The sequence below is a fragment of the Populus nigra genome, chromosome 6 (assembly GCF_951802175.1).
Source record: "Populus nigra chromosome 6, ddPopNigr1.1, whole genome shotgun sequence".
NCBI classification, from domain to species: domain Eukaryota; kingdom Viridiplantae; phylum Streptophyta; class Magnoliopsida; order Malpighiales; family Salicaceae; genus Populus; species Populus nigra.
This window is the reverse complement of record NC_084857.1, coordinates 1,255,524-1,268,854: the sequence shown is the minus strand read 5'-3', so window position 1 is coordinate 1,268,854 and position 13,331 is coordinate 1,255,524. Positions and strand designations below refer to the sequence as shown.

At 38.9% G+C, this 13,331-nt stretch overlaps 1 protein-coding gene across 2 annotated transcripts; it reads left to right on the top strand.

Annotated features, from left to right (window-relative positions):
* Positions 1-6,057, top strand: LOC133697219 (glucosamine inositolphosphorylceramide transferase 1-like). 2 transcript variants are annotated; one of them, XR_009842842.1, is made up of 5 exons: positions 1-730; positions 1,259-1,381; positions 2,925-3,092; positions 3,339-5,077; positions 5,372-6,057. XR_009842842.1 is itself a non-coding variant. In XM_062119655.1 (4 exons), the coding sequence occupies exons 1-4, from the start codon at positions 356-358 to the stop codon at positions 5,019-5,021; spliced, it is 2,349 nt and encodes a 782-aa protein (XP_061975639.1). In that variant the 5' UTR covers positions 1-355; the 3' UTR covers positions 5,022-5,256. The 2 variants fall into 2 exon arrangements, 1 of the variants encoding a protein (XP_061975639.1); XM_062119655.1 differs by lacking the exon at positions 5,372-6,057 and having other exon boundaries at positions 3,339-5,256.
* Positions 6,058-13,331: the final 7,274 nt, after the last annotated feature.

The window sequence follows — 13,331 nt, the reverse complement described above, 5'->3', positions numbered from 1 at the left end:
TGAGATGGCCAGACAGCGACTCATCCATGCACAAAGACGATCCCAAAGACCCAAACCCCTAAATTCCAAGCCAAAATAAATAAATAAAACCTTCCCTGCCTGTCATCCCCACCACCAATTCTATCTAAGAATTTTACATCCAAAACACGCGCAAAACGTATCTCTACAGCAATCTCAAAATCAATCACGCACTGAAACAACAACGTTATAAAAACCAAAACCATAACCAAAACAAAAAATATTACCCATAAAAAGGTCCTTAGAAATTAACTTCCTTCCCTTGTAAAGACACAAACTTCTAAAATTTCAATCTTTCCATCTGGGGTTTGCCTAAACTTGCAAATAATAATCTTTCATGGGTGTTTATGAGGCTGGTGTGAATGGCACCGCAACAGCGACATCTTGTAGCTTCTGGAATACGAGCATGAGGTGTTGGTGCAGATGGAGATGGGAAAACCATCAACAACAGCAGCAGCAGCATAATGTTTTGCGCCAAAGATTGGTTTCTCTAGTGTTTTCCTCTGGTTTTACGTTCTTTTTGGGGTATTTGGTTTTGTATGGATCTATTGGCATGTTTTATGCTTGGCTTATGTTTAGTAAGCCTTATTTACGTAGCACAAATGCTGGTGTTGGGTTAAAGTCACTTGGTTGTCAAGAAGACAACGAGGGTTCTTGGTCTATTGGTGTCTTTTATGGTGATTCTCCTTTCTCTCTCAAACCAATTGAAGCTGTAAGTTGTTTCTGTTCTTTTACCATGATTTTTTTTATTTGTTTTGTGTTTTGTGCACATTTATGCATTAGCAGAGACTGGCTTTGTGATTATATCTTCACCTCTGTTCATGGGGTTTTTTTTTATTGATTTTTTTGTTTAATTTTTGCTTTTCGTAAAGTGGGTTTTAGTGGCTAATTCCTGCTTCTTCTTCTTTTACTAGTGGCTGTTTCAAAGCTTCATGTTTCTTGCTTCTTCTTTTTTTTTCCTTTTGCGAGTCAGGTATTAGTGGTCAAGTCTTGCTTTCTTGATCAATGACTGTTTTGAAACTGCAACTTTTTTGCTTTTTTACCTTTTCGCATTTCTGTCAGAATTTATTGGCGTGTTTACTTTTTTTGAAGAATTTTTTAATTTGTTCAATTTAATTAAATTTTGTTTATTTCTAGCACATGGGACGAGGCCAATTTTTCGTTTTATTTCCTTTTGCATGTATTGACTTGTATCATTAACATGTCATGATTCTGATTTGCTGGTGGAAAATGACAACAGATGAATGAATGGAGACATGAGGGTGCGGCATGGCCTATTGCCAACCCCGTTGTCACTTGTGCTTCGCTTTCTGATGCTGGCTTCCCCAGTAATTTTGTTGCTGACCCGTTTCTTTATGTTCAGGTAATTATTTTATTAACTGTATTCATTTTGGTAATTTTGTTAAAACTTCCTCTGGTTTTGTGCGTATTTGGTGGTTGTTTTACTGAATGCTCACATGTTCAGTCATGGTATCTGATTGTGGTGCCAAGCGTGTAATCAAGCTGACTAATATATTTTATTATGGAAGTGCCAATTAACAGGACTGGATTCAGGAATTTGGCAATAGCACTGACGAAAATTACTACTAAATTCTTATGTGTCCTTTTCTATTTGGCCCTTGGTGTTTTTGTGTCTGGAATGAGAGCTTCAAGGTGGAAGGGGGGGGGGGGGAGGGGGTATGTATATGCTTATTATTATTGGTCATTGAGTATTGAAATAGTCAGGGGACTATGACAGAAAAGTCCGTAATCCACTGTGCAAATTGGTGAGAGAGACCAAATCCGTGCCGCTGCTCAGATGTCTTAAGGGCCCATAACTTGTGGTTTTATTATTATGTAAGGTATCTCAAGCAATCCCATGGTGAGAGATAGGGAGCTCAGTGCAGCAATTCAGACTCGGTGCATGTGTTCATCTTAATTTTTGCCATATCATGTTATCTAAATCCTAGTTAAATGGCTAGATGAAAACTCTGAGGGTGAATATTTGCAAGAAAAGACGAGGATAGATAAAGATGATTTGTGTGGTTAGGGGAAGCCCCTTGTAGAAATCTGTCATGCGGGCAGAATCAGGAAATTGATGGAAGATCTTTCTGGGGTAGAAAGCATCTTGCGAACGGTATCGGTACCTAGAAATTGTTTTTTACCAGAAGTTTTAAGCAGAAACTGGTTCTGTTATTACTTTTATTAGATAGTGAATATGTGCCCGTCTCTGTATTTGTTTGCATGAGGATATGACCTATGGTGAATATAGTGTTTAATAGTTTTATTCTGGAGGCTAGTTAATAGGATAGCTCGTGGTTTTATTTTCAATAATATTTACTTCTAAAGTCGGAGATAATTCTAGACATGTCGGGACAGCATGGTCTATTTTTCTGGGGAGAAGTGGGTACAGGGGATTTTTTTTGGAGAGGAGGTGCTGTGCTCTTTGACTGCTTCTGATTTTTCTAATTGTTACATGCAAGGATGAGATCAATGGACACCGTTAGCAATGTAAATTTAGCTTGAAGTATGGTTATTTAAGAAGCAGGGGATGAAGATTAGTTGTGGACTTTATTCTGGTTATTTTTCATATTGAGAAAATCCACCAGAAGCAAAAGTCTTAGCTTGGATTTCAAAATTCTTTAGATATATCTTTTGTTGCGGTCAGTGTGACTGTAACTCTGTCTAGCATCAAACTGTAAGCCTCTTACGCTATTTAGTGCTCTTATATGATACATGTTGTGTTTCTGTGTGTGCCTGCACGCAAATGCCTGTCTATAATTTTGCATTTCATGAAAGACCAAATTGTTTACTTTCTAGCGTGCGTTCTGGAAATATCTATTGAGTGCCATTTTTATTTTATTTTATTATAGTAGCTTTCTTCTCTTGAAAATAATCTCTGTGTTTACTTACGTTGAATTGACCAGGGGGATACACTTTTCCTCTTCTATGAAACAAAAAATTCAATAACCAGTCAAGGAGATATTGGAGTTGCGAAAAGTATTGACAAGGGAGCGACATGGCAACAGTTGGGCATTGCCTTGGATGAGGACTGGCATCTATCCTATCCCTATGTATTCAACTACCTTGGCCAAGTAAGATCTATGTTTCCTCGCAAGCGATTATGCATCTAAAAATGTTCACTTGAAGACTATTTATCCTGGATGTCCTCGACACAAGTTAAGGACCTGACCCACCAATAATGGGTCCTACTCGTGAATTGACTTGGAAAATTAGCTGGGTGATCATTGGCGATATGTTGAGCTGGAAAAAAAAAAATCTAACAGCTATTACTATGGACACGTAGCTTAAATAGTTTCCTTCGTTACTGTTTCTTGCAGATATATATGATGCCTGAGAGCAGCCAGAAAGGGGACCTTCGTCTTTATCGAGCTCTTAACTTTCCATTGCAGTGGACACTGGATAAGGTTCTTATAAAAAATCCCCTTGCAGATTCTTTTATCATTAATCGTGCTGGAGAATATTGGCTTTTTGGTTCAGATCACAGTGGTGTTGGAACCAGGAAGAATGGGCAACTGGAAATCTGGTATAGTAGCTCACCACTTGGTCCCTGGAAACCACACAAGAAGAATCCCATTTATAATGTTGACAAGAGTGTGGGAGCTAGGAATGGAGGCAGGCCATTTGTGTATGATGGAAACCTTTATCGTGTTGGTCAAGACTGTGGTGAAACATATGGAAGACGAGTCCGTATCTTCAAGGTAGAAGTTCTTACCAAGGACGATTACAAAGAAGTTGAAGTTCCCCTGGGATTTGAAGAGTCCAATAAGGGACTCAATGCTTGGAATGGTGCACGCTACCATCATCTTGATGTGCAGCAACTAAGCTCTGGTAAATGGATAGCTGTCATGGATGGAGATCGTGTATCTTCAGGAGATCCAGTCCATCGCTTTGTTCTCGGCTCTGCTTCATTTGCTGCTGTCACTGCTGTTGTTGTTGTATTGGGTGTGCTACTTGGAGCAGTGAAGTGCATTATTCCCCTCAACTGGTGTGCTCACTTCTCAGGGAAGAGAAATAATGCTCTCTTGGGTCGGGCAAGGTCGAATTTGTTTTCTTCAAAGGTGAGACGTTTTTGCAGCCGATTGAACAGGGTTCCTCTGTCTGTTCGAGGAAAAATAAAGCCTAATACTTGGGCTGGAAAATTGGTTTTGGCTGTAATATTTGCAGTTGGAGTTGCATTGATGTGCACAGGTGTTAAATATTTCTTTGGAGGCAATGGTGCTGAGGGAGCTTATCCGTTAAATGGTTCCTACTCTCAGTTCACTTTATTGACGATGACATATGATGCACGGCTCTGGAATTTGAAAATGTATGCGAGGCATTATTCAAGGTGTTCTTCTGTTAAAGAGATTGTTGTGGTTTGGAACAAGGGCATGCCTCCCAGATCGAGTGATCTAGACTCCACTGTGCCTGTAAGGATCAGAGTAGAAGACCAAAACTCACTGAACAATCGGTTCAAGGAAGATCCTAAGATTAAGACCCGTGCTGTTCTCGAGCTTGATGATGATATCATGATGTCTTGTGACGATATAGAACGGGGATTCAATGTGTGGCGTCAACACCCAGATCGGATTGTTGGCTTCTATCCCCGACTCGTTCGTGGTAGTCCATTGCAGTATAGGGATGAGAAATATGCCCGGCGTCATGAAAGTTATAACATGATTCTTACTGGGGCAGCTTTCATTGACCGTACACTAGCTTTTGAGAGGTACTGGAGTAGTGAAGCTAAGGCAGGAAGGGATCTGGTAGATAGATACTTCAACTGCGAGGATGTGCTTTTGAATTACTTGTATGCAAATGCAAGCTCGTCCCAGACTGTTGAGTATGTGAGGCCAACATGGGTAATAGACACATCGAAATTTACTGGGGTAGCAATTAGCAAGAATACAAGTGAGCATTACAATATAAGAAGTAATTGCCTCCTGAAATTTTCAGAGATCTATGGAAGTATAGCTGGCCGAAAGTGTGAATTTAATGGGCGCAAGGATGGTTGGGATTTATAGTGATGCCTAATCTTGACAGCAGCACACTTGAGGTCATAAATTCTCTTACTCTTAAGGTAAATTCTTGTGGTTCTCGTCTCTCTAGGTTTTACCCTTCTTGTGAAGATTTTTGCGTTGGGTAAGTTTTAGCATCAATATCTTTGTTTGGGAAGATGTAAATTCATCATGTTTTTACATTTTATCAGAGTTGTTTAGGTATTTGTACATTAGTGACATCCAGTTTTTACTTTCCTAAGTCTTTTATGAAAATTATAAGATATATATACTCTTTGGCAAACATGAAACTCTTCTCTTCAGTGTCTCTTCTCTCTCTCTCCGAGAACTGTCCTATATTTTCCATTTATCTATAGATATTGGATAAGGAAAAGAAAACGTAAAAAGCAACCTCCAATCACTGGAAGCTGGGAGATTTTGGTCTGGCAAAAGACACGATGCTCTTCCCTTCGGTGATATTGAGGTGGAGATTTTGGTCTTTTGAAGGTCCAACTGACAGGTCTCGGACTGAAAGGTGTTTATCTGGGAGTGGCTTTGCACTTTGAAAGGGCTCTTTCGGTTCTTACAGAGATAAATTACAGAAACAAAGACAACCCAGGCCCTAGTGCCACGGAGCATCACCCCCAGGAAGCCATCTCAAATATGAGAACAATGGTTCAGGGAATCAGGGATTTTCGTCAAGCAAGGTACATGCGGGGCCAGTGATGTTGAATACTAAACTCAATCTAGAAGGTCAAGGAAGGCAACCACCGGCCAGCCAGCCACCAGCTATGACCGACCAGCCGCCAGCCGCCAGCCGCAGCCGCCAGCCGCCTTCACACCACCATCCACAGCCGCCTTCACACTTGGAAAGGTTGAATTATCTTGTTTTGAATTCGTGTATAAATAGCAAGCTGAGCTTATGCTATTAGGTGTGGGAGAGTAGAGAGAATAGAGAGAAACACTAGAGAGAAAGAGAGGGTGTGTATTGTTAAGCTTGTTGTAAGTTTATTTTGTGTTTTGTAAGCTTGTGTTTTTGAAATAAAACTTTGTGTTTTATACCCTCTGAGTGTTTCAAAGCCACCACCAGTGGTTCCTCCCACCAACAATTGGCATCAGAGCCCCGTTCGTCAGAAAACAGAAGTATTTTCTGGGATAGCCGAATTTTCAAAGTTATCAAAAACAAGTTTTGATCATTCCACCGTGTAGAGCTCATCCATACGAACTCACTGCCGCAAAAATCAGCTCAATCGGACACCGGGGTGATCCACACGCGCCTCCTGAAGTTCCGGTAACTGTAGCCCAGTCGCACCCACGCGCGCCAGAGGAAGAATACGAGTGACGTCCACGCGCGCCATATTTGAGCCGTTTAAGCCGCGCCGAGCCAAGCCGAGCCAAGCCTCAAGCCAAGCCTCCAGCCGAGCCGAAGAATATTCCCGAGAATATTCCCTTTTCAAGCCGAACCGCTAAGCCGAGCCGATATTAGCCGAAGCCGAGCCGATAGAATATTCCACAGAATATTCCCGGTTCAACCCAGCGAACCGCCCGACGCCCAGAATTGGTTTTTGGACCGGTTCACCCATTGTCTGACCCGATTTCTACAAAGTCAGACCGGTTCCCGACTATTTCGACCATTCCGGATCGATCTACAGTGTCCGTTTTGCCAAATTCAACTCCCAGAAGGAGATATAGTCATTAAAAGAGCAAAATGACTACAGAAAGTACACAAACACTCATCCCGAAGCTGACCAAAGACAACTATGATAGTTGGTGCATCAGATTAAAGGCATTCCTTGGTTCACAAGAGTGTTTGGAGATTGTACACTATGGTTATGATGAACCAGAGTCCAAAGAAGAAGAAGAAGCTTTACAAGAGGCACAGAAGCAAGCCCTGAAAGTCAACAGAAAGAAGGACAACAAAGCAAAGACCATCATCTACCAAGGTCTTGATGAAGATACATTCGAGATCATAGCTTCCGCTGAAACATCAAAAGACATATGGGAGGCTCTCCAACAAAAATACAAAGGTGCTAACAGAATCAAGAAGATTCGTCTTCAATCTTTACGAGGTGAATTTGAGTTATTGCAAATGAAGTCTTCGGAATCTATTTCTGATTATCACACAAGGATTATGGTGATAGTCAATCAGATGAGGAGAAATGGAGAAGCCATCGTCGATTCTCGAATTACTGAGAAAATTTTGAGATCCCTAGATCCAAAATTTGATTTTGTTGTTGTCGCTATTGAAGAGTCCAAGGAAGTGGACAAGTTGACAGTTGATGAGCTTATGAGTTCTTTGCAAGCTCATGAGCAGAAGATTGTAAAGAGAAATGGAGATAAGGCCATCGAGCATGCCTTACAAGCAAAGCTGTCTCTCAAGGACAGATATGAGCAAGGGGAGACTTCAACAAGTGGATATACCACTCAAGCAGGAAGTCAACAATCCAGAGGAGGATTCCAGAGATTCCAAGGAAGAGGTTCTTGGAATACAAGCTTCAGAGGAAGAGGTGCCAGAAATACCACCAGAGGAGGCCAAAGACAACAAGCATTCACTCCTAGAGGAAGAGGAGGCGGTTACAATAACCGTGACAAGAGGAATATCCAATGTTATAGTTGCAATCAATTTGGGCACTATAGCACTGAATGCAAAAGGAAAGCTCCGTTGGAGATACGTGAGCAAGCCAACTATGCAGAGAAGGATGACAGAGAAGAAGCTGCATTTCTTGTCCAACAAGAACTTGGCGAGAAACAGGAAAATATATGGTATCTAGATACTGGAGCCAGCAATCACATGTGCGGCTACCGAGAGTTATTTAGTGATCTAGATGTGACCAAGCAAGGTCTAGTTACTTTTGGAGATACCACAAAGGTTCCATTCAAAGGTAAAGGCAGCATCCCAATTAAGTTGAAGAACGGCGATTCCAGCCACATCGCCAATGTCTATTATGTCCCAGCCATAAAGCAGAACCTGATCAGCTTAGGTCAACTTTTGGAGAGAGGATATACTTTTTACTCGAAGAATTGTCATCTAACAATTAGAGACAACAATTGGAGATTAATGGCCTATGTGAAAATGTCCAAGAATAGGATGTTTCCTTTGAACATCCAGTATGATGCAGCAAGGTGTTTGAGTGCCATCACCAACAGTGAAGAATGGCTTTGGCACCTGAGGCTTGGACATCTGAATTTCACGAGCTTGAAGATGCTAGCAAGCAAGAAGATGGTCAAAGGTTTGCCCCACATTGATCATCCAGATGAAGTCTGTGAGAGTTGTGTCCTCAGCAAACATCACAGATCCAGTTTTGCCAAAGAAGTCAACTGGAGAGCAAAGAGGCCACTGGAGTTAGTACACACAGATGTGTGTGGCCCAATTACGCCTATGTCGACTGGACAGAATAGGTACTTCCTCACTTTTATTGATGATTTTAGCAGAAAGACGTGGATATACTTTCTGAAGAGGAAGTCAGAAGTATTCAATTGTTTTAAAGATTTTAAAGCAATTGTGGAGAAGCAAAGTGGCTACATGATCAAAACCGTGAGATCTGATCAAGGTGGAGAATATACAGCAAATGACTTTGAAGCCTATTGTACACAACAAGGCATCAGACATCAGACAACACCTGCGTATACACCACAACTGAATGGTGTAGCTGAAAGGAAGAATCGCACGATTCTTGACATGGCAAGAAGTCTGCTCAAAGCAAAGAAGTTGCCCAAGCAATACTGGGCTGAAGCTGTATCATGTGCAGTGTATCTACTGAATCGCTGCCCAACCAGAAGTTTGCAAGGAGTCATTCCAAAAGAAGCATGGAGTGGTCACAAACCAAGTGTTACTCATCTACGAGTATTTGGTTGTGTGGCATATGCAAAGATCCCAGATGCAAGAAGGAGAAAGCTTGATGATAAAAGCGAGAAATGCATCTTTGTCGGATATGGTGAAAGAAGGATGGGATACAAGCTATATAATCCCATCACGAAGAAGGTGATTATGAGTAGAGATGTTATCTTTGAAGAAGATAAATCTTGGGAATGGAATGATGATAAAGAAGCAGGCAAATGGATCAACATTGATTTGATCCTTGAAGGTGAAGAAGTACCAACAGTACTTGTCGAAGAACCGACTGTGCCAGCAGCTGAACCACAAAGTCCAGTGATTATGCCAGCAGCTGAACCACAAAGTCCGGTACACAGATTCCCTGTATTCAACAGGAGGAACACACCAGGAGCATCATCATCAACACCAGCAGCAACATCCTCATCGTCAGAAGGACCAAGAAGGATGAGAAATCTTGACGAGTTGTACGATGCCACGCAAGTCATCGAAGATACAACTCTATTTTGTTTCTTTGCAGATAATGACCCACTTAGCTTCAACAAAGCTATCACAGAAGAGAAGATAAAAGCAATGGATGAAGAAATGCATGTCATTGAAAAGAATGATACCTGGAAGCTGACTTATCCACCAGAAAGCAAGAAAGCAATAGGTGTCAAAGGGGTCTATAAGATAAAGAAGAATGCAAAAGAAAAGGTGCAAAAAGACAAAGCCATTGAAGAGGGAAACATTTATCAGAATGAAGTTCATGCTTGGCATGACATCCCTCGATTGAGTTTAAAGGGGAGATTTGTTGAATACTAAACTCAATCTAGAAGGTCAAGGAAGGCAACCACCGGCCAGCCAGCCACCAGCTATGACCGACCAGCCGCCAGCCGCAGCCGCCAGCCGCCTTCACACCACCGTCCACAGCCGCCTTCACACTTGGAAAGGTTGAATTATCTTGTTTTGAATTCGTGTATAAATAGCAAGCTGAGCTTATGCTATTAGGTGTGGGAGAGTAGAGAGAATAGAGAGAAACACTAGAGAGAAAGAGAGGGTGTGTATTGTTAAGCTTGTTGTAAGTTTATTTTGTGTTTTGTAAGCTTGTGTTTTTGAAATAAAACTTTGTGTTTTATACCCTTTGAGTGTTTCAAAGCCACCACCAGTGGTTCCTCCCATCAACAAGTGACCCGTCAAATTTCAGCTTGAGATCCTCTCATGCAGTAGAATTTGCAGTTTGTTTCTGAGCTACGCAATCTTTACCTATCAGCGGGGCCATCATTGTTCTCAAAAGGGTGTCCATCATAACCAGTCTCGAGCTTCAGGCACTTTTTAAGAGAAATACTTAGCGCAGTCAGGTGACTTCTCGAATTTAGACCGATGGTCCTTCAAATGCATATAGGTTCTTTCTACTAGAAACTATAGATATCACATCAGCTAAAAAACATCGGTAAAGTAACAGAGGTTTAATTAGTCTAATGAACAAATCTCACTCTCTCTCACACACATACAAAATATCACATAGAATAATCAAGTATAGTTGTTTTTATATCAAGGGTAAAATATCAAGATGCTTCTTTGTAAGTCCATCCATTTTGTGAGCTGTTTTCAAACCAAGTACCAAGAACCACGACTCTTTCCCTGAACTTTGGAAAAGGAAGATTGCAGAAGTGAATCGTTTGCCATGGGGACACCATGCCTGTTATTCATGCTGGTGTCTCGTGTCCACGTGCATGCATGGGTAATATGATTCTTATTGACTTAGGAGTATATCCTTGTCCACATCTGGACAAGAAAATGTTATGCATGGTTTGATCAAGGGAGAATATGTTTCTCATGGAGTGTGGACCACCAGGACAAACATGGGCTAAAGTCTCTATCTGACTTGATTGGTGATTCCACGGGACCAAAATGAATTGCCACTGCAACCACTCATTCACTAGACCTATGCCTCCACTCACACGAAAATTGGGCTCTTTGTAGGATAAATTAAGCAATTAAGATTATAAATTGATGAATTGACATAAATTTAAATAGATTTGTTAAATAGGTTAAATAGTACAGTTTAATATAAATATAAATTTTAATAAATTTCACTATTACAAAACATGATAAGAAAATTATTTAAGGCATGATCGAACTATATCATTTCTGACTTAATCAATCTCGAAAATAACAAGTAAAATCTTAAAACTACCAAAATCAGAAGGTTTGTTAAGATTTTTTATATTTAAATATTTGAGCATAATCAAACGGTCAAATTAAAAGTTATTGTTCTTTTAAATTGTTATTCTGGTCTGATGCAATCGGATCCCTTATTTATATTATTGGTCTATAAATATATACACTATGTTATCTATGTAATTTATTTGGAGTTGTATGAACAATAAATTTTTAAGATTTTGATTGGAGTTTATTTTTGAGTTAATAAAATAGATAAAAATACATATTTTGACTTATAAAATTATAATTTTTATATGAAATGATGAATCAATTAATACAATTAAATATAATAAATCAACAATTTAAGTAAAAGGTAGCATAATTTGACCATGTTGTATTTTAAAAACATAATATTTACTAAATATTATTATTTTAAAATATAGTAAGTATTTTATTGTACTTAAAAATAATAACATTTAATAAAAGTAATATTTTTAAAATACAATACGATGAAACTATATATATATATATATATATATATATATATATATCACTTCCTCAATTTTTTTTAATTTACTGTGATAATTTTTCAGAAAACCCCCTCTTTGCATGTGTTTTGGGGGCTACCATCTGTGTACAGTCTGGCCTTTCTATTTTACAGGCACATCTTTGCCCGTCCTGGTCAAATCATGATGTAAAGGTATGTATCCAGTCAAATGGCTAGCTGGGTGTTTCGGAATAGACCAGCTTTATACCAAGTTATCATTGCCTCTAGATTGACAAGTCCCAGATTATCTATCCTAAATGGAACATGACAGCATCTTCTCCCTCTCTCTCCTTGAATCATTAGATTTCTCAGGGCTTTAATAAAAAATAAAAAATAAAAAATAAAAGAGGATTTCTCAGGGCCAAGCTTATTGGCCAGTGAAAAGTATATTAATTAATCTATACTCTGAGAATCTTATACTAATTAGAATGAGATTTGAATATTAATTGCTCTGCGCACATACTCGAATAAAGAAATGAAATAATTTAGCCATGTCCATGCATTATTAGGAATTTGGGGTTTCAGTAAAGATTCAGAAAAAAAATTGAACATTCGTTTAGAGTAAATCTGCTATTATTATTCCAGTGATATATATATGTACCTGTAACAGGCAACCTAACACTGGTCATGTTCTTCATGAATTTTCAAAAATAACGCTCATTTCATATGTGTGTGTGTGTGTTAATGGGTTCTATATGCTCGGTGCCTGAGATTAAAAAAAAAATGATTTCAAGGAAGATTTTAGATGATATTAGAAATAATCAGTTATAAATCTAGGACGCTCTCATGTCTTAACCTGTGTTTCTTATAGCTGCAACCTTCTTCTAGGCCTGGTTATTTAAAAAAATCAACCCGACAGGTCTCCATGAGATTTGAGCTACTTGAAATCTGAAATAAAAATCAGGGTAAGAAATTTACTCAGTTTAACCTAGTAAAAAAAATTAGATTAACTTGAAACCAGTCAACTTAAAATAAAATTCGGTCAAAACATGTAAGTAAGAAATTTTAAATTATTTTAAACAATAGAATTTTTTTCTTTTAATTTTATTTTTTTTTAAAATTTTATTCTCAATTCTTTTTATTAGTGAACTGAATTATTTTTAAATTAGACAGGTTGATTGTTTTGTATTCAAGTAACTTTTATATTATTTAATTTTAAAATAAAACAGTCTAGTCTAGAGACTGTAAGGTTAACTCGTGGAGTTGATTAGCTTTTCATTATATTTGCTATTACATTTGTTCACATCTGTTCTGACTTGCAGTCGTAAAGTATAAAGCAACCAACCTGCATTGACTCAGTGGTGTCCAGCTTCAAATTAATGTCCATTCCCCTTGACCAGTACCAGAAAACCGAACATGGTTGTTTCAGAAGATAATCCCTTCGTTTGTAAGATTAAGGATTATTTGTTATGCTCGATGACTTGTTCATGTTTGCTTCTCTGGTTCTGTTTTACTTTGTCCTTGGTCCTGTCAGCACGGAAAGGAAAAAACTGGGAAGTCGCTGCTCAATATTTCAAGTCAACCTGGAGATATTAATGGTTCGAACTTTCCCAACGTGTAAGATGATAGAAAATAATCTCTACTCATCTTCTGTCGTGAATGCTTCCTCTGAAAATTGAATTACTAGAACAAGGAGTGGTAATAACGCTAGGCACATGCTTCAGTTTTTGTCCTTTTTCTCATTTACTATATTTCCTGCCACTGAGAATCCAATTTGTTGCTTAACCAATGTTTTCTCGTTAATTAAGATAACAGTTCACAGTAATTTACTGTAAAATAGCTTTTATATCGTTGTCATTAAACTTTACATGAC